Source organism: Hemicordylus capensis, chromosome 9, assembly GCF_027244095.1.
Source record: "Hemicordylus capensis ecotype Gifberg chromosome 9, rHemCap1.1.pri, whole genome shotgun sequence".
Lineage (NCBI taxonomy): Eukaryota > Metazoa > Chordata > Lepidosauria > Squamata > Cordylidae > Hemicordylus > Hemicordylus capensis.
The window spans coordinates 4,463,639-4,485,883 of NC_069665.1; the positions used below are offsets into that span (position 1 = coordinate 4,463,639).

The following is a 22,245-nucleotide window of genomic DNA, read 5'->3' on the forward strand; positions in this document are numbered from 1 at the left end:
GCAGCTGTGAAGAAGGCAAATTCCATACTAGGGATCATTAAGAAGGGGACTGAAAATAAAAATGCAAATATGATAATGCCCTTATACAAATCTATGGTGTGTCCACATTTGGAGTACTGCATACAGTTCTGGTCACCAAATCTTGAGGACACTGTAGAACTGGAAAAGGTGCAGAAGAGGGCAACCAAGATGATCAGGGGCCTGAAGCAGCTTCCTTATGAGGCAAGGCTACAGCATCTGGGGCTTTTTAGTTTGGAAAAGAGGCGATACAGGGAGACATGATAGAGGTGTATAAAAATTATGCATGGAGCAGAGTGAGTGGATAGAGAAATTTTTCTCCCTCTTTCACAACTCTAGATCCAGGGGCCATCCCATGAAAGTGATGACCAGGAAATTTAGGGCCAACAAAAGGAAGTACTTTTTTCACACAGCACATAATTCATCTATGGAATTCTCTGCCATGGGATGTGGTGATGGCCACTAACTTGGATGGATTTAAAAGGGGCTTGGACAAGTTCATGGAGGACAGATCTATCAGTGACTACTAGCTGGTAGCTATAGGCCACCTCTAGTCTCAGAGGCAAGATGCTGCTAAATACCAATTGAAGGAGAGCAATAGCTAGAGAGAGGGCCTGCTCTCAGCTCTTGCCTGTGGACTTCTCAGAGGCATCTGGTGGGCCACTGTGGGAAACAGGATGTTGGACTAGATGGGTCAGCAGGGCTATTTTTATGTAGACTGCACACAGAAAATTGCTTCTTGGAAAGTGATCTCGTATTTTTAAGTCTCCTGTGTTGAAAGCATGCTAGAGAGAAGGTGAAGGACTGGCCCAGACAGTATTTGCACCTTTGAGCCAGATCTTTATTTCATGTCTATGGAGGAGACTAATAACCCAATCCCATGCAGGTTTATTCAGAAGCAAGTCCCACAGAATTCAATGGGATTTACTCGCAAGAATACTGTGTATATGATTTCAGCCTATAAGAAAATAGGTCCACAAGGGAACGATAAGTAAACATACCGAAAAATTGACTTAAAATAGAGCAAGAGTAGGCAACCTTGGCTCTCAAAAAATTGTGGCTGGGGATGATGGGTGTTGTAGTTCAACAACTTGAAGCTGCCTATCCCTGAAAAAACAGGTTGCTTACCTGTAAGTAATGATCTGGATGTGATCCGTTGTATTCATAAGAACTGGGTTTCTGCGCCTGCGCAGGGACCTCCCGGGCTGACTAGCTAGCTCCTCTTTGCGCCCCGCCCATCTGCACGTGCTCTGCTTATTCCGTTGGAATTGACGGTTGGGGCGCTTCTCCTTCAGTTTTCTTGCAGACCGCCACACCGTGACGACCCGCATATTAGGAAGCACCAACCCCTACATTCTGCAGTGGGGCCGGCTGGGAGGGACTTATGAATACAACGGATCACATCCAGATCATTAGTTACAGGTAAGCAACCTGTTTATCTGGATTGTGATCCATTGTATCCATAAGAACTGGGTGTTTAGCAAGCTACCCCATAAGGAGGCGGGTGCAGAAGACCCATAGCTATGCCAACACTCGCTTCAAGACAGACCTCCCAAAATTTGCCTCCTTAGCCATTCGCAGATCCAGTGCATAATGTTTAACAAATGGCAGATGTGACGACCATGTTGCCGCCAAGCAGACGTCCGCCAGTCTAATGCCTGACAGATGCGCCGCGGACGTCGCATAAGCTCTGGTAGAGTGCGCACGCACCGTCCTGGGCGGTGTCACCTTCTGGCTCTTATAGGCCAGAAATATGAGCTCTACAAGCCAATGTGCAAGTCTCTGTCGTGAAACTGGACGGCCCTTGCTACGTCCCCTAAAGGTGACAAACAACTTTTTAGTTCTCCTAAATTCATGAGTCCTTTCTAAATAATACAGGAGTGCCCTTCGCACATCCAATGTGTGGAGTGCTCTTTCCAAGTCCGACTCCGCATTGGCGAAGAAAGTGGGCAATACTATGTCCTGATTCAGGTGGAACTCCGACACCACTTTAGGTAGGAATTTCGGATCAAAACGCAACACCACCTTGTGTGGATAGAACTGAGTGTACGGTTTGTCCATCCTCAAGGCTGTCATTTCGCCTACCCTTTTCGCCGATGTTATGGCCACTAGGAAGGCAACCTTCAGAGTCAGACACTTTATTGGGATAGACACCAGCGGCTCAAATGGGGCTTCAGTCAGGGCAGAGAGCACTAAGGACAGACTCCATTGTTCCATTGGACTACGAACAGGTGGGTATAGATTATTAACTCCCTTTAGGAAACGCTTGCACTCTGGGTGGGAGAAGACTGTGTACCCATCCCATCCCTTGTGTTTTGAAGAGACCGCTGCCAAATGTAGTTTGATGGACACATTCGCCAAGCCATTCATTTTTAGTGAAGTCAGGTAACGCAGAACGTCACGCGATGTTGCATGCATGGGCGCTACACCCTTTCCTTTCATATAGACTCTGAAGTGCCGCCATTTACAGGCGTAGCTGCGTCTAGTCGTCTCACGCCTGCTATTTAGTAAAATGTCCTTCAAAAGTTGATCCTCCAGGCGGTCATCTTCAGTGACTGCACTTTGGGGTGTAACACCCTTCCCTGTTCTCTTTGCAACAGGTCTGGAACCCGAGGGAACCTGTAATAAGTTGACCCTGACATTTGTAGAAGTGTGGCAAACCACGGCTGGCGTGGCCACCATGGGGCCAGGAGTATGCACCTTGCCTTGTCTCGCATTATTCTTGCGATTACACGACCCATCAACGGTAGTGGGGGAAATAGGTAAAGCAGTCCTGTTCTCCACATATGCTGAAAAGCATCTCCCAGTGATCCTTGGCCTATGCCCGCACGTGAACAGAAGTTGGCACACTTTCTGTTGGCAGTCGTGGCAAACATGTCTATCGATGGGACCCCCTAGGTTATGAACACCTTTTCCAGTTGTAAGGGGTTTATCTCCCACTCGTGTCTCTGATTGAAGCTGATGTCCCTGCTGAGCCTGTCGGCCAGACAGTTCTCCACACCCCTTATGTGGATCGCCAGTGGGTGCACTGAATGCTGTACGCACCAATCCCATTTCTTCTGTGCTAGCAGGCAAAGAGATAAGGACACTGTCCCCCCTTGGTGGTTGAGGTAGGCAATTGCCGTTGTGTTGTCCAACTCTAGTTGTACTGTTCTCCCCCGTATCACTGGTTCGAACGCCCTCAACCCCAAGAACACAGCCATTAGTTCCAAGTAATTTATATGTTGGCGACTTTGTAATTGAGTCCATTGGCCCTGGACGCAGGTCCCGGCGCAATGCGCACCCCAACGTGTCATTGACGCATCGGTCGTTATCTGTGAGGTGGGTATTCTGGACACAAATCCAACTCCCATCCCCAAATTGTTCCGATCCAGCCACCACTGTAGGCTGGCAAGAGTACACGGCGGCAGTGTTAAATGCATATTCTGGCCATCCACATTGGGTCGGAAATTTCTGAGAAACCAATGCTGCAACGTGCGCATGTGGAGCCGTGTGTGTTCCACTGTCGCGGTGCAAGATGCCATCAATCCCAACAATCGTTGGATTTGAACCGCTGGCTGTCGTGGCGACCTCTGAAAGAGCAGTATGAGAGTCCGTATCTGAGCAACCCGTTCCTCCGGTAAGAATGCCCTTTGCTTTTCCAGGTCCAGAACCGCCCCAATGAAATCTACACTGGTTCTTGGTTCCAGCCTCGACTTCTTCCAATTCACATTGATCCCGAGGTCCTGTAATAAGTCTAACAACTCCTGCACCTGATGAACTAGCATGCCCTTGTCGTGGCTCACCACCAGCCAATCGTCCAAGTATGGATAGAGCCTTAGGCCCCGCGTCCTGAGGTATGCCACTACCACTGCCATCACCTTGGTGAATACTCTGGGCGCTGTGGAGAGTCCAAAGGGCAGCACCGCATACTGATAAATCTGTGCCCCTACCGTAAACCTGAGATATTTGCGGTGACTCCCCTGGATCCCTATGTGGAAGTAGGCGTCTTTCAGATCCAGGGTCACCGCCCAACGCTCGTCGACCAACAGGGGAAGAATGCCCTGTAAAGTCACCATTCTGAATTTCCTGGTCCGTATGTAAAGATTGAGACCTCTCAGGTCCATTATTGCTCTGATTCCCCCATCTCTCTTGGGAATCTGAAAATAACGGGAATAGTAACCCTTCAGCCTGTCCATCCATTGCACTGGTGCAATTGCTTGTTTTTCCAGCAACACCCTGACTTCCTCCTGGAGAACTTCCGTGGCTGGCGTGTGAACCAGTCCCGAAAAAGGAGGCCTTTTCTCGAATTCCAATGCATATCCCGTCTGAACTATCCTTAGAACCCAGTGATCGGATGTTATGTTGTGCCATGCTTGAGCACGGCTTGCCAGTTTGATGCTGTACCTGGCAACTACAGGGCCGATGTTTTGAGTCCTGGATGTCTCCTTTGGCTGTGTCGGAATTTGAAGCGTCTGGTTGCTGGGACAATAGTGCCATGGACGGACAATCCCATCAAAAGTTCTGCTTCGTGGTGTCATCACCTTGCCGAGCAGTTTTCCCTTTAGCCTTATGGTTGAATCCCCTATTGCGCTGATAGGGTTTATATTGTTTCCTATATTCCCTTCTGTCACGATACCTCTCAGGCTTTCGCTGATAGTAAGTACGGGTTCGCAAAGATGTGCTGGACCCACTTGAAGGTGTCATGAATGTACGCGCCGTGAATTTTGACTTTTTCAAAGTCTCCATTGACGAGTCTGTTTCCTCGTGGAATAAACCCTTTCCATCAAAGGGTAAAGACTCCACTTTCTCTTTCATATCAGCCTGCAGGCTCGCCAAACGCAGCCATGCATGCCTCCGCAAACTTAATGCTGTCACCATTGCCCTAGATTCAGTCTTGGACAAGTGTTTAAAGGCACTCAATTGTTGGCGTGTAACAGCCGTAGTCTTTTCAAAAGTATCATTAAATCTCCATTGAAATTCCTCTGGAGATAACGATGCCGAATCCTGCATTAAAGCATCCCAAAGAAGATGGTTATATCTTGCCATGCACGTCGCATAATTAGCTATACGTATTGCTAGACAGGAGGTGCTATAGATTTTGCGACCCATAAAATCGATCTTCCTGCCTTCTTTATCTCCCGGCGTGGAATGACGGTGTGCACCCTTAGATGATGATGCGCAACTCACAACCAAGGAGTTTGGCACGGGGTGTTGTAGTAGGTAAGTGTTATCCTGCTCAGTCACCCTATATAAATTTTCAATACGTTTAGAGGTCGGGGCCCCGACCCCCACCGTGTCCCATGCCACCCTGGCGGCCTTACTTATGCCCGGAATCATGGTGAGGGCAACACGGTGCGATGTCTTGGAGCTCCTCATCATATTATAGACGGGATCCGCCACATCAGCATCCGGGGATTTTATGTCCATTCCTAGCGCCTCTGCAATGTCCCTTAATAGGACATGATAGGCTTTCAATTCCTCAGTTGGAGAGGTTGAGAGCTTAGGAGGAACATCTGACGGTGGGTCCGATCTGCGGCTGATATCATCTCCTTCAGAACTAGGGCCAGATTTGTCATCTCCACTATCATCAGAGGGAGACGAGGATGGTTCAGAAGGCGGAGGCGTAGCTTTTCTCTTCCTTTTACCCGCAGGCTTCTCTGGCGGCCGAGGATGGATGTCTACTAGCTGAGGGTTCACCGCAAGGTAAGTTTGAGCTTGAGTTAACTGTTGCTGTACAGGCAAATTGATTGCTGGAGCCTGAGTCGGCATTGCCACCTGAGCTGGAGCTGTCAAACCCATAGGTGTTACTCGGGCAGGAGCTGTTATCTGGGCAGGAGTTGCCACCTGTGGCTCTGGTACCACCAGCGGTTGAGTAGCGTCCACTGGCTGCGTTCCTGCACGCATGCCCTGCTCTGCCTTCCAGCGTAAAAACTCTGCATAGTCATTAGGGAGATTATGTCAAAATCCGCAAGTATGGGTTGGTTGAATTGACGGTGTTGGGAACCCTTCCACAGCTCCCTGCTCACGTGGCTGGTTAGGCACCGGACCCTCGTCCAAGTCCACAGACACAAACCCACGAAAAGTCGCAGCCGAAGGGGTGCTGGAAGTCGACTCCAAGAGTTCCCGTAGGCTGTCATCTCGTCCAGCCAGCCCTGGAGTCCTCGGTGTCGAGGGAGACTGAGCTGGCATAATTGCTGGCGATAGCAGATGAGGAACAGTTCTCAACGTCGATGCCATCAACATCGACGAAGGAGTGGAGCTCATATTCAAAAACTGTTCCGGCATCGTCAATGTCAGAGGCGCTGTATACATCATCTGGTCAAGCGTTGTCGACTCCGATACCGGGACGAGCGAACGCGCAGCTGTCGGCATTGACCTCGACTCCAATGTTGTCGGTCTCGGCATCAATCCCGATGTCGATATAGGGGCCATGGTGAGTTGGGTTGGTGTCAACGTCGAAGTCGATGTTGAAGACACTGTTATACCGACCGTCGACATAGACGGCGGTGCCTCAGGAGACTCAGCCGAGTCTTCATCATAGACCTGCATCGCAGCCGGCGAAGGAGTTTGCTGACGAGGCGTCTCTTGGTGCCGATCCTCCTTCTCCAACGCACGACGATCTTTGTCTCTGTGCTTTCGCTTCCTAGAGACCTCCTTCGGTTTCTTAAATAGAGTATCCACAGCGGCTTTAGACTGCACCTCGGCAGACCCGCTGGAACTCGGCTTCGGAGAGCCCGATGTTTCACGTGCCTTCGACATCGAAGGCATCCCCAACATTGATCCGGAGCTGGTCAACATCGAAGGCCTCGGCGTCGGCGGCCGAAGAGCTTCCTCATATAACGCCGCTTGTAGCCTCAAAGCTCTGTTCTGCCTTGTCTGTTTCGAGAAGGAACAGCAAATTTTGCACGCAGCCAAGTTATGTTCCTCTCCCAGACACATCAAGCATGCGTCATGGTAATCAGTGGAGGGCAATTTTGCCCGGCATTTTTCACAGCGCTTGAAAGTTTTCTTAGTTTCCATCCCTCTCGCAACTGTTTCAGTCAGCCACTGGAAGCGAGTATGGTAACAAACAATCCAAAAACCGTTAACAAGTCCGTTTGCCGATCCGGGTCAAAGCCGTTTAACTTTACGAAAGATTAAGGATTAAAGACAAAGTCCAAAGAAGCAAGTCGTTTTCCGTTCCGAGATTCAATCTGAGTTTTCAAACAGTAATCGATAAGCAATAGAGTAGTCAAAAAACAGTCCTAATTTTCTCTACGAGGAGCAACAGCCAAGAGGTGTATACGCTTTGGCGGTCTGCAAGAAAACTGAAGGAGAAGCGCCCCAACCGTCAATTCCAACGGAATAAGCAGAGCACGTGCAGACGGGCGGGGCGCAAAGAGGAGCTAGCTAGTCAGCCCGGGAGGTCCCTGCGCAGGAGCAGAAACCCAGTTCTTATGGATACAATGGATCACAATCCAGATCAGAGTATGTCTTCAGCCATGTGTATTTGCACATGCGCACACACATGCCCGTTGTGTGTCCCTGAAGAGGCATGCTGGAATCCCAAATTCAGAAGGGAGTTCAGGAAGAAACAGCCTCCTTTCAACATGCAGTGCCCCATCTTACAATCTAGTGGTCACTGCCAAAATACACTGAGAACTGAGTTTAAGGGAACCCCCCAGAAGCATTTACCAGCTGTACTGCATTGCCTCTTGTAGAAAAGTGGTGCTGTGCAAGAAAATCTATGCTTGCTGTCTGAAGGCTGCAAAACTACCTCTGGCCTTGTCTAGCGTCCTATTTGCAACTTTTGCACTCATGTTAGAACTGTACAAGCTTCATCAGGAAATAAAGACTGTCTGCCATTTGGCTCCATCCTCCCTGAACTGGTGCAGGGCTCTGCAGTGACTGCAGCTCAACAGAACCTGACTGCATTAGGTTACTGGCCTGAGTTGAGTTACACTGAAACGTAAGACTGAGTTCAAAATGAGCAGCTCAGGGAATATTCATAAAAAGGAGGAGGAGAGCAGAAGCCAAGATGAATTTAGTGTCTCACTCATGGATCTCTCCCGAAATATTCAAGGTTCCTCCACTGAGGTTGCCTCCAGATTCATTCATTGCATTTATATACTGCCCTATATAAAATATCAGGGTGGTTTACATTCCAATCAAACAACCATGTCAGGATATATTTCCTGCAAGGTGCTGTAAGGAGACTAAAACAAAGTGCAAGTCACCGTTTGCAGCAAGTAGAGAGACTGGCAACAGGTGTAGCCAATTAGGATATGTAAAAAGGTCGTGAATGCTGACCAGATGTGATTGGCTAGAGCTAGTATAACAATAGAGCTCAAGCATGAGTCACTTGTCCACCCGGCTGCTGTTATCTATGTGCCTGCTGTAACTGTACCTATGTGTATCTGGACCTGCTGAGACTACATATCATGTGAGTGTCCTGTACTTCAATACAATCTACGTTTGACTTTTACTCATGTGTCTGCAAGTTCTTGCTGCAATAAGAATTGGGGGCTAGCAACTTACTCTGCTACAACAGGGCAGCGCCAACAAACCACAACCTAAAAATCATATAAACAGATTAAAACTACAATAAAACTTTAAAACATCATCAACTAAAAGCCTGATAGAACAGGTGTGTTTGATAAAACAGGTGTGTTTAAAAACAGACTAGAGATGGGGAGATTCTGATTTCATTCGCGTGTTTGTTCCAGAGCCTCGGGGCCACCCTAGAGAAGGCCCGGTTTGGGGTTGCTACCAAGAGAGTCAGTGGCAACCGCAACCGGACCCCTCCTGATGATCTTAATAGGCGGCGTGGTTCATGAATAAGGGGGCTGTCTCTTAAACACAATAAATTGTAGCTGCGGCTGATGGAGTTATAGTTCAGCAACATCTGGAGACCCCCAGGTTGGGAACAACTGATCCAAGGGATTATCAGTCTTGACACAAAATCAATCACTCCCCCCACCCCCAATATGATTTCCACAGCTTGCCCAAGAGAGCCTCTGCCAAATGCAATGCAAGAATGAGGTAGGTTCATCATTAGGATAATGCGTTTCAGGAAGCACTTACTTGTCTACCAGTGTCCGAATTACTGCTAGTGTGTCAAGTACTAATCCATCTACATTATGTTTCTTCCTCCTTGGTTCATGTGGCCCCCGTCCCCGTCGAGGGGGCCTTACTGGGTCCCTCAGATGGCTCCTTGTTTCAGATGCAGGTATTCGGCTGCTCTCTGCCTGGCGACTCCTGGATTCCGCATTGTCTTCTGCCCCACTGTCCTCTCGACAAACACAGGAATTGCCCATGTTGCTAGCCCCCAAGGTTTGCAGCAAACAAGGAATGTGCCGCTCGAGGGTCAGCTGTAAACCCTGGAGAAGGCTTCTGCTCGCATAGAACACAACCAAAGCAACAACAATCATCTAGACAGTTTTAAAAGCAATGTTTTTTGGATCCTGAATTGCAGCCTTTGCATTGTATGAGTTTGTAACCACCGGAATGGACGAGAAATGGTTGGTTTAGTTTCCAACATCATCATTGGAGATACACATTGGTCATCCAAAAGGAGATCTGGAAGGAAAGGGAAAAAGCATCACCATCAGTTTTCTAGATTTAAATTGGATTATAGTAGTAATCAAGCCGCTTTCCCAGCAGTATCATCATCTATGATATGGCCTTTCCTTTGGCATACCACCACACCTTAAATTCACTAATAACCATTCTTCAAGAGATGGAACTTGCTACCCAACCCTGCCCATTTACTCCAGGATTTGTTACAGTCCCTCGGCCTTCCATTCCTAGTCTGTCACCATCTATCCCATTCACAAACTTTCAGCCATAGGCCTGCATAAAGACCAATCCACTGCCAATTCCCCAGCATATCCCCACCATGAAGCACCAAAAACATCCTATAAGGGTCTGAGTTCTCAAAAGATACAAAACATCTGGGAGAGGGCAGTTGCACTTCTTCCTAACACCTTCCCAAAGCACCTTTTGAATGGGAGGGGGGGGTGTCTTGATAGGACCAGATGCTAAAGTGCTTCCTACTCCTTCAGGTGGATCCAGACCTAGATGCAGGGAATTGATACAGGGCCGATGCAGGGGGTGGGGGCTGCAGAGTTAGAAAGATATTTCAAGTTCCCAGATGCCAGCTGCAAGTTGAGACACCTATTAACAGGTAAAGTTACTAGGCGTTGAACCAAATTTCAAGAATCTCAGGCAGCCAGACACCCAGTTTCTTCCCCAGTCCTGGTAGGGCTAATTTGCTTCACATAAGCAGTTGCCTCTCCTACATGGTTTTATTTAAAATAGTTATATCCTGCCTCTCCTGCCATTCAAGGTAGCTTACAAAAACAAAGCAAGACTGGAGTTGCGCCTGTTTTTACACTTAGAAACACAACTATTACTGGATAACCCCCATCATGCAATAATAGTTGCATTTCTAAGTGTAAACAGATCAACAGCTCTAAGACATTCAACTTCAGTGAACATTACATCCTACTGCAAATTTCAGCTTCTTGGCTGATGGAGCAATTTACACATAAAGATGGATTTTATATGAGAAGTGGTGGCGGGCGGGCGGGGGCGGACAATACAGAGCACCAGGCCTTCCCTGTGGACCAGTGCTTTGCTTCAACAACTCACACAGTTATCTTGTAAGAGAAATAATTGTTACTATCCCTCAAGAACTTGTTTTTCTGAAACCACCACTGATAAGAGCTTTGTCACCACATGAAAAACCACCTATTAATGGAAGGGATTCCAGTATCATTGTTTTTTTACACACCAATTTTTCTTTTCTTTTCAACAAATACTAGCACATGTACAGGTGAAACTCGAAAAATTAGAATATCGTGCAAAAGTTCATTAATTTCAGTAATGCAAATTAAAAGGTGAAACTGATATATGAGATAGACGCATTACATGCAAAGCGAGATAAGTCAAGCCTTAATTTGTTATAATTGTGATGATCATGGCGTACAGCTCGTGAGAACCCCAAATCCACAATCCCAGAAAATTAGAATATTACATGCAACCAATAAAACAAGGATTGTAAATAGAACAATATCGGACCTCTGAAAAGTATAAGCATGCATATGTATTCAGTACTTGGTTTGGGCCCCTTTTACAGCAATTACTGCCTCAATGCGGCGTGGCATGGATGCTATCAGCCTGTGGCACTGCTGAGGTGTTATGGAAGACCAGGATGCTTCAATAGCGGCCTTCAGCTCTTCTGCATTGTTTGGTCTCATGTCTCTCATCCTTCTCTTGGCAATGCCCCATAGATTCTCTATGGGGTTCAGGTCAGGCGAGTCTGCTGGCCAATCAAGCACAGTAATCCCATGGTCATTGAACCAGGTTTTGGTACTTTTGGCTGTGTGGGCAGGTGCCAAGTCCTGCTGGAAAATGAAGTCAGCATCCCCATACAGCTCGTCTGCGGAAGGAAGCATGAAGTGCTCCAAAATCTCCTGATAGACGGCTGCGTTGACCCTGGACTTAATGAAGCACAGTGGACCAACACCAGCAGATGACATGGCTCCCCAAATCAACACAGACTGTGGAAACTTCACACTAGACTTCAAGCATCTTGCATTGTGTGCCTCTCCATTCTCCCTCCAGACTCTGGGTCCTTGGTTTCCAAATGAGATGCAAAAGTTGCTCTCATCAGAAAAGAGGACTTTGGACCACTGAGCAACAGACCAGTTCTTTTTTTCTTGAGCCCAGGTAAGATGCTTCTGACGTTGTTTGTTGTTCAGGAGCGGCTTGACAAGAGGAATACGACATTTGAAGCCCATGTTCAGGATCCGTCTGTGTGTGGTGGCTCTTGATGCACTAACTCCAGCCTCAGTCCACTCCTTGTGAAAGTCTCCAACACTTTTGAATGGCCTTTTCCTGACAATCCTCTCCAGGCTGCGGTCATCCCTGCTGCTTGTGCACCTTTTTCTTCCACACTTTCCCCTTCCACATAACTTTCTATTAATGTGCTTTGATACAGCACTTTGGGAACATCCAACTTCTTTTGCAATTACCTTTTGAGGCTTTCCCTCCTTCTGGAGGGTGTCAATGATGGTTTTCTGCACAACTGTCAAGTCAGCAGTCTTTCCCATGATTGTGATTCCTAATGAACCAGACTGAGAGACCATTTAAAGGCTCGGGAACCCTTTGCAGGTGTTATGGATTGATTAGCTGATTGGAGTGGGACACCTGGTGCCTAGACTGTAGAACCTTTTCACAATATTCTAATTTTCTGGGATTGTGGATTTGGGGTTCTCATGAGCTGTACGCCATGATCATCACAATTATAACAAATTAAGGCTTGACTTATCTCGCTTTGCATGTAATGCGTCTATCTCATATATCAGTTTCACCTTTTAATTTGCATTACTGAAATTAATGAACTTTTGCATGATATTCTAATTTTTCGAGTTTCACCAGTATAAAACTGTGCAACAATGGAAAAGAACAAATAAGAAAGACTCAAATATAAGCCAGAAATTGAGAGCCATTTGCAGTTATACACAAGTCCAGTGTTAAGAAAAGACTGGATTCCGGTATCCTGAGAATGATAATTCCCCATGGCTTACATTAATTAGCCTCCAGGAGGTACAGAGAGCAGAAGACTCGCAACACTCATCATTAGACAGTGATTTTGAAACTGTATTCAACAAAGGCATCTGCTGATGAGCTGGCATGTTGTCAGGGATTCAGGGCATGGCTGCAGAGCCTGGCAACTTACCCTGCCCACAAAAATGAGCCCCAAAGGAGACCAAGGCTCTCCTCTGCCAGGGTATTTATTAGATTACTGGCCCTCTCACTGAGCAGGTATCGACACATCCACTTGCCAGTGGTGAGTATCCCCAGCCCTCTGGCAAGCAGGACACCCAGCACCACATCGGTCTCCCCCCCATTTCCACTGCCATTTTTGAGAACAGCAGGAATCCTGAGGAGAGGAGCAAATCTTGTGCCACTAGCACTGGGAGATGGAGATGATACTGTTTCTTACCTTCTCCATCTCCCAGTGCAAGCGAGAGAAGACCCACTTCTCTCCTAAGCCCTCTGCTCTGCCTGTGTGCCCAGAAAGGATCTGAAGGAGGGGAGGGGATTGGTGGCAACCACAAGTAGTGGCTGGCTCAGGGATGGATTACTGCATAGGCAAAGTAGGCACTTGCCTACAGCGGCAAATTCTGAGGGGCGGCAAATCAGCCTGGCTGGCGCCGAGACAATCTCTTGTGAGGATCCGGAGCTCTCTGCTGCTGCCTCCAAGGGCTCCATCCCCTTGGTCCTGCCGAGTCTGCCCATTCCCATCTCTGCTCGCAGCGACCATCCCACCTCCCTAAGCAAGGAAGCTTTTTCTACGGTGGGGGGAGCACAGAGAGGATCCCGGTGAGGTGGCGGCAGCGGCAGCCCGGGATCTCTGGGGTGCCATGGGCAGTGCTGAACTGTTGCTTGCACCGCTCAGTCAAGCTGTGGGGAGTGCAGGAGGCGTGCAGCAGCTTGCGAGAAGCTTATCGGCAGCTGCAAAGCATGTCTGGGATGTAGTTTGGCCCTCCAAACCCCGCACAGAGCAGCCTGGGCAAGTGAATTACAACTCCCCGCAGACCCCTTGGCACACCTCTCTGCTGCCGTGGGTGAGAGCGCAGTGAAGCCTGAATGCCACCCGCCGCCGCCAAGAACAACCCTGGCCAGAAGCCCAAGGTGCGCGGAGGGCAGCCCAGGAAAGGGCTCCTCTCCCAGTTGTTAGTGCAAGAAGAGAAGGGGGTGTGGGGTGGGAAGGGCAGTGGGAAATCCCAGGGGCTGCAGGCTTCTCCTTCACTTTGCTGTCGCTGAGGGAACCAGTAAGTGTGGGGAGCAGAGCGAGGCAGACAGAGAGGGATGGCAAACCCTTGGTTGCCTACAGGCAGCAAAAAGCTTAATCCGCCCATGGGCTGGCTAGTCAGATAAGCCTAAATCTGCCAACCCCTGTGACTGAGGAACATTTACGGAAACCTAGGGCTCCCAAGGACGCAATTTGAAGACCACTTGTTTCAAGTCATCCTGCATTTTGATGCCCAAGACAGAACAGGCGTCTGCATTTAAATTCCTATAGGGCAGATGATCATGATCAGACCTGGCTTCTCCGGTCTGATAACATGGCTTGACAAATCCCAAGTACCACGGAGTCATGACACCTAGAAATTTAACTGTGGCATCTAGACTAGGATATTCAGAAGTAGAATTATTAAATAAAATCTTTATTTGGCCAAGAGAACCCTGTTTCTGTTCAAAGCCAGTTACTTTGAAAGAGAAGCCCATTGAACTGTCCCTTCTACAATGTCTGTCATGAAGTCTGGCAATTTTGTCAAGTACCCCTTGTCTGGCTCCTCAATGCTGGGGCCGGTTCCAGGATCCAAAAAAGTTTTGTCAACCTCTGAAAGAGTCAGCAAGTCTTCCAACTACCACCAGTTATCAGAGGAGCACACACATTTGAAAGTGCTAACATGAATTACATCAGACTTGCTACTGCTGGTTCCGTAATTTAAAGAATCATGAGTACGCCAACTAGCAAGCTGCTGTCAGCTGCTGTTTCTTAACCATTACGTGTATTTTTAGCAACACGATTGCCAAACAGATTGCAGCAGACATACATTCTTTAAGCAAGAGTTCTATTTCTGTGGGCTCCAGGCACAACACAGGATCCCTCAACACCTGATACTTTCCTTTTATTTTGTTTGAGGTTGGGCGGGGGAAGAGGAGAAGGAAACAGTACCTGTTATCTACCAGCTTAGTGAACTGTAAAAACTCAACTTCTAAAAATGAAAAGCTATTTTTCTGAAAGGATCGAGTCTCTCAGGAACTCTAGCAATTAACCGCCACCATTTGTGCAGGCCACCTCACTTAGCAGAAGTGGCTGCTGGGCCCTTGGAGTTTTGCTATTTCAGGATGTACAGGAGAAAGTGGGAAAATAAGTACAAGCTGTAAGCAAGCCTAGTTCCACCTTGGGAAGCCAAGCCACTTTTTCAGGTGGCCTGAGAGGGTCCTAGCGGAAGTAGCCTAAAAGGCTACAGAAAACGAAACTGGTAGCGTCAGCAGACTCCTAGAAACTACAGACATATTATTGACTCTAAGAGAAATCCCCCTGACATGTTTTGCTCAAGGCTTAGAAATTAAGGACATTTTGGTTGCAACTGCTTCACTGAGGGTGAAACTCCCAGTCAGTTTCTGTGACTGCCAGCAGGTCACCCACCACAATTTCCTACTCCAACCTCTCATTTTAAGAAATGCAGAACTCCAGCTTCTGCCCCCCCCCCCCAAAAGGGGAAAAAAGCCAAACTTGCAACAGAACAAAGCATAGAGGTCTATCCACATTTAATTTCTATAGGAAGCTCTGTTAATCAAGCCTCTCTGACATCATCCAGCACAGCTGGAGACACCTCTTAGAAGGCATCTATATTACATCTTGACATTTTTCTAGTTCAAACAATCCAGCAGGAAAATGGCTGCAGTCCAGTTGTCTCTGTAATGTGTAGTGAAAGGATCAATGATTCACAGCCTCAGGTATTTTGTTACACTCAACTATAATCACCTCATCATGGAAAAAAGTCCACCTGCTTTGAATCTGTGCCAAGAAGCCAAAGTTGAACAGAGGGAGGATTTCAGCTATCAAGCTACTTCTCTTTTCTGTTTTCACTCCAGTTGAGTAATGGCTAGATTTCCCCTTCCTCTGCCCTGTCCAGACACAACCCACAGCTCTAAGAGCACTAGCCCTCAAAAGCTACTAAAGAAACTGCCTTTGCATTCTGAGGGTGGGGAGGACTGGACAGTTGTCTCCCAAGAAAAACACATGGAGGAACAAGCTATTGGGATCTGAAAGGCTGGTTACGTCATACTATGCTATCACACTGTACCAGGAGTGCCATTATATTCCGGTTTTAACCACTCCATGAAGAGCTTGGCAATTTACTAAAGTGCATAAACTACTGACTAAAAACCAAACAGGAATTAGGTTATCCCCCCACCCTAGTTCACAATAAGTGGCTCCAATTTACAAAACTTTTCCATACGCCTCACATTAAGCACACAATTAGCCCTACTGGCAAAATACAAACTATTCATTTGCTCCATGACCAAGTACGCAGCAGTCTTCAGACTGTACTTGAGGCTAACTCTGTTAGGTCCCTCCTCTCTGCAGGGAGTGGAGCTTGGGCGGTGTGAACATGCACATTCATATCTTATCAGCATCTGGCCTACCCACAATTAAAGCTTTCAGACTTGCTGCTTACGAGCAGGTCATAAGCAAGCCAGTGGTGGCTGAAGGCTCCGTACCCCCAAGCTAGAGAAGAGGCAGCATGATGAGATGGTGCAAGAGCAAGGAGTGAAGCAGCACAAAGAGTGGCCAGAGGGTAGGAACCAAGTGGAGGCAGCAGTGAATGGACTGAAACTGGGTAAGCTGAAGGTTTCTCGTTTCTGCTGCTCATGCACAGGAGAAAGTAATAGTTCCATTCTATTCTGTCCTGGCCAGACAGACCTCACTAGAAATACAGAGTTCAGTTCTGGGCCCTGCATTTTAAGGATATTAATCAACTTGAACAGATTCAGAGCAGGGCAACAAGGATCGTGAGGGGTCTGCAAACGGTTGAAGGAGCTGGGTATATTTAGCCGGGAAAAGTGGAGACTAAAGCGAGATATGACAGACATCTTCAAATAGCTGAAGGGCTGGAACACAGAAGCAGTAGATTTGTTTGCTGTTGCACCTTGAGGACACAACCAAAGTGCAGATTTAGGCTAGATACTAAAGAAGAACTTCCAAATTCATTCCCTTGTATCAAAATTTGAAACCATGTACTACCTGCTGTGACTTTTTAATGAGTTCTCTGTAGATAAAATATCTCATATTCATGCCGACATAGACTCAGACCCCACAATTAGTGCAGTGTCTGATGTGGAGGTATCCAGCAACTCCTCTTATGTGGTTAGGCTGGATCACTCTCAGTTTGTGACTCCTGAAGATGTGGACATGTTGCTTGGAACAGTGCAGCCTGCCCCCTGTTCTCTTGACCCTGGTCCGACATGGCTTATTCTATCTGGCAGGGGGGTTGTTGTAGAAGGCCTGGTAGATATTATAAATGCTTCTCTGAGAGAGGGCAGGATGCCTCATCTTAAGGAGACAATCATCAGACCTCTTCTGAAGAAGCCTGCATTGGATCCCTCAGAGTTAAGCAACTATAGGCCAACCTTCCATGGCTGGGCAAGTTAATTGAGAGGGTGGTGGCCTCCCAGCTCCAGACAGTTTTGGAGGAAACAGATTATCTAGACTCATTGGGCAATGGAAAGCCCAAAATGTCCTTGGAAAGGATATTTAGATGCTGTGACATGTCTATACCTACAAAGATTAGAATCATTCGGACAATGGTTTCCCCCGCAACAATCTATGGATGTGAAAGCTGGACTTTGAAGAAGGATAGAAAAAGCATTGACGCTTTTGAACTTTGGTGCTGGAGAAGACTTTTGAAAAGACCATGGACAGCCAGAAAAACAAACAAATGGATCATAGAACAGATCAATCCAGAATTTTCACTCAAGGCACAAATGACCAAGCTCAAACTATCATACTTCGGACACATTATGCAAAATCTCCGTTGAGAAGTCCATAATGCTGGGAAAGGTTGAGGGAAAGAGAAGAGGACCAGCAGCAAGATGGATAGACTTGATTAGGACAGCATTGAATGCTCCACTGAGAAACCTTCAAGGTCAAGTTGAAGACAGATAAAGGTCCTGGAGAGACTCTATGTGGTCGCTAAGAGTCAACACCAACTTGATGGCACTTAATCAATCAATCAATCAATCAATGGGGTGGAGACTGCCTTGGTCAGCCTGATGGATGATCTCCAATTAGGAACTGACAGATGGAGCATGACCCTGTTGGTCCTTTTGGATCTCTCTATGGCTTTCGATACTATTGACCATAGTATCCTCCTGGAGCGTCTGAGGGTGTTGGGGGTGGCAGATACTGCTTTGCAGTGGTTCCACAACTACCTCTCGGGCAGATTCCAGATAGTGTCCCTTGGAGACCTTTGCTCTTCAAAATCTGAACTTTAATATGGTGTCCCCCAGGGCTCCATACTATCTCCAGCGCTTTTAAACATCTACATGAAACTGCTGGGAGAGAGCATCAGGAGATTTGGTGCAGGGTCAGTATGCTGACGACACCCAAATCTATTCCTCCATGTCAACATCATCAGGAGAAGGCGTAACCTCCCTAAATGCCTGCCTGGAGGCAGTGATGGGCGGGGTTGGAACTCGGAAGACAATTTTGATCTGCTGGTTCTGGATGGGGTCATGCTTCACCCAAAAGGAACAGGTATGCAGTTTGGAAGTGCTTCTGGATCCAAACCTCTCCCTGGTGTCTTAGGTTGAAGCAGTAGCCAGAGGTGCTTTCTATCAGCTTTGGCTGATACGTCAGTGGCATCCGTTTCTTGAGATAAATGACCTCAGTACAGTGGTACATATGCTGGTAATCTCTAGACTTGATTACTACAATATGCACTCTATTTGGGGCTGCCTTTGTAGGTAGTCTGGAAACCACAGCTCGGAAACTCAAGCCATATTGCCGCTTTGTGAGCGGTAACATAGTCCTCTGTAACTTGTTAGTCTTGGTAATTTAATATTGTTGCTCATTAACTATTATCTTCTCTTCCTGTACCCCCAAACCCTTCAATAACCCTCATTTTATTTTTGAACTTTAACCTCTCCATTCAGTTCTTTCTGTGACTGAAGCTTTGAACAAATTTATTCTGAAGGTGGGACTGCTCGACTTAGCTATTTATAATAATATATAATTAATATATAACAATATATATAATATAATAAGTTAGCTAATCCTGCCACCCCGCACGCCTAAAACATAGCTCGGGGGCCCCGCCAATTCCCTGGGAACAGTTCCATTCACACGCCACATTTTGTGACAGTGGGGCGACACAGATGGGTAGGTGCTAACTGGTGCAAAGGGCAGGGCTAGTCTCCTCTGCAGCACTGGCCATCCCTTTCCTTTCTCTCAAACAGGTGAATGGTCGTCATCAGCCACTCTGAGGAAAAATAAAGCACAGTTACTTGAAGACACTGTTGCAGTGAGGGCAAATTCTGCCTCCACGCATTAGGTGACCAGGGCCTCACTGACAGGATACAGCATGTATGTGATACAATCCATCTCCCTGGAGTTTGCAACTCACAAGGTCTTCCTTCACACATAACATTCACCTTAATGGCAAGCAAAAGAACACTACCCACGTCCTTAAAATAAAGTTAAGTCTGTTATATTCAAAATGTTCCTAAAAGATCACCTTATAGAAACATACCTCCGGTGATCCTATGGGGCCAGTTTTTATGAACCGTAACAGTGGGTTCATAAATACTGCCAGAATGTGGCCACGTCCATAACTGGAAAGCACGTGGATCAGACAAACAATGCCATTGTCCCCCTGGAGTCTGGCAGTACAACCATGATGGAGCCTACTAGGGATGTGCAAGGAACCGATTCGGAGGCCCTTTTTTCCTTTTCCGCCAGGCTTTTACCCTGTTGTTTACCTATTTTTTTGTTTGTTCCCCCTGTTAGTTACTTTAGTTTTATTTAGAATGTAATTTTAATTCTGTCTTGTTTTGCATGTTTTTGTACACCGCCCAGAGTCTTCGGCATGGGCGGTATATCAAATGTTTCTGATAAATAAATAAATAAATAAATAAAATGGTTCAAAAGGCGGCTGGTTCCACCAGTTAGATGGCGGGTGGGGGTGGGGTGCTGCTTTAAGAGTGGGGGAGGGTGCACCTACCCCTCCCTCCGCCGGTGCTCCTTTTTCTAAAGTTCACCATGTGCGCGCCCGTGCCTGGCGCATTGGATACTTCTGATTGTAGGGGGCAATGGGGCGGCAGGGAAGTACGCTGTTGCCCCAATGAACTTTAGAAAAAAGGAGCGCCGACAGGGGAAGAGCGGAGGGAGGGGCAAGTGTACCCCCCCCCCCACCATCAAACCACCCCCACCTGGTTCCATGCACATCCCTAGAGCCTACCTCTTCTGCTTCTCTATGAAGTACTGCTCTTGTTATATTTTTATGACTCAAGCAGGCAAGCCAAGAGCAGTTACTCATGCAGAGAGGTAACAGGCAACCCCATCAGAGGACAGATAATTCTACTGTATCAGAAAGAACTGAATGATCCAGTCACTTCCAGCTGAGGCTGGCTGAAAAGAGACAACACTAGACAGTGAATCAGAGAGACAGTGGGCAGCCTCCTCCACAGATGGATACTCTGGTTTCAAAGGAACCTTTTCTTAAACACTTTCAGAAGTACACAGAATTTGGGAATTACTAGCTGACATCCAGACTAAGTTACTCAAAGGACTACTTAATTTCAATAGGACTTCCATTGAGTATAATATAGTCAGGATGTCAGCCACTGATACTTAAAGAGAGAGGGGAACCAGCTGCCAATCTTCCCTTGATCATCTCAAGAGCAGATACCTAGCATGAGAACCTTTGGGTAACATTCCCAGTCCAACATGGAAATGACGATATTCTTCCCCTCTGCTTTTTTGGAAAACAAAGCCCATGGATCTTCCCACTTACCTCTTCTTATTTGCAATATGTAGCATATATCTTTTCTCCAGAGGAGGAACCCTCCCCTGTGAGACCTTCCCCATGCCATTATCACATTGTTTCAGTTTCCCCCTGGCTCCTTTAAGAAACTTACTGCCAGTAAGTCTGGGGAAACCACACCTTCTAGGCACATATGTTCAAGACTATAAGAGGAGGAACTGGTAAAAACCATGAGATTTCTCCCTCCACGCTCAACACAACATTATTGTTGCCAACAGACAGACAAGAAGTAGGAGTTACTCCTCCTCCAAGAATGGTACCAAGCCAGATTTGCACTTCCTTTTAAATTCACCCATCAGAAGAAAAAAGGCTAAGTGAAGAGAAGCTACAGTTTTCACTCTACTGAGGAGGAATGAATTGGGCAGGGATGGTGATGGGAAGACCCTGTGACAGCATTTAACAGGCTTGACATGCCTTGACAATATTAGAAAAGCAGAGTTTAATTTGGGAAGAGTAGGAAGGCAGGTAAGGATGGAGGTTGCAGTATGGTTCTCAAAGATGAACATCCAGGATACAGTCCATTTCCCTAAGAGTAAGTGTTCAGGATACCCAATGCACATTTGCTACTCAAAATCTGCTTCCTTGTAATTTCAACCTACTGGTTCTATTCTTACTCTCAAAAGCAATAGAAAATTTGTTTGCTCTATGTTCCATGAGACAGTCGTTCAGATATTTGAAGACAGGTATTATCACCACCTTAAGTGGCACAGCGGGGAAATGCTTGACTAACAAGCAGAAGGTTGCCGGTTCAAATCCCTGCTGGTACTATATCGGGCAGCAGCGATATAGGAAGATGTTGAAAGGCATCATCTCATAGGAGGAGGCAATGGTAAATCCTTCCTGTATTCTACCAAAGAAAACCACAGAGCTCTGTGGGCGCCAGGAGTCAAAATCAACTCGACAGCACACTTTACCTTTATCTCCCCAGTCTTACAGCAGCCTTACAGCAGCAAAAGAACAATACATTTATTGTGCTACAGTACAGTATAAGCATTTGGGGACCAAAATCCACATCAGATACTTTATCCTATGAAAGGCTACATCACAATAAACTTGTCAGCCTTTATGGTGCTGTGGACTTGTGGTTTCATCCTACTCTGAGGTGGGTAATAGTATATGGTTGTACAAGTAGTACACATGCAGATACAAACATTCCCTTTCCTTAACCTCTGGCACAACACAAAAATCCTTAAAGAACAAATCAACATTATTAATACTACTAAGACTTCAAAGTCCAGCAGGTCTACTCCATCTTCTCTCCTTACAATTTTTATACAAATTATAAAATCATAATGCAAATAATATCTATATCATTAACTGTTATGACAACAGTTGCCACTTAATATACTGCTTTGGTGTGTTCTAAACAATTCACAAACATTTCTGTATAAGGGGGAAACCAGTTAGGAAGAGAGCTGGTCCTGTGGCAGCAAGTGTGAATAGTCCTCTTTGCTAAGCTGGGTCCACCCTGGACCATTTGAATGGGAGACTGCATGTGAACACTGTTAGGTATTCCTCTCAGGGGATGAGACTGTTCTGGGAAGAGCATCTGCATGCTTACATGCAGAAGGTTCCAAGTTCTCTCCTCGGCATCTTCAGGTAAGGCTGAGTGAGACTCCTGCCTGCAACTTTG

General features: G+C 46.8%; 1 protein-coding gene across 1 annotated transcript in view; it reads right to left on the reverse strand.

Annotated features, from left to right (window-relative positions):
- The window catches only part of RSPRY1 (ring finger and SPRY domain containing 1), a 48,373-nt gene that overhangs the window by 24,337 nt on the left and 1,791 nt on the right, over window positions 1–22,245 (reverse strand). Inside the window, exon 2 of the mRNA XM_053270414.1 lies at window positions 9,064–9,558. Within this exon, the coding sequence (XP_053126389.1) occupies window positions 9,064–9,410 (347 nt within the window). The 5' untranslated portion in view covers window positions 9,411–9,558. The remainder of the gene's footprint in view (window positions 1–9,063; window positions 9,559–22,245) is intronic.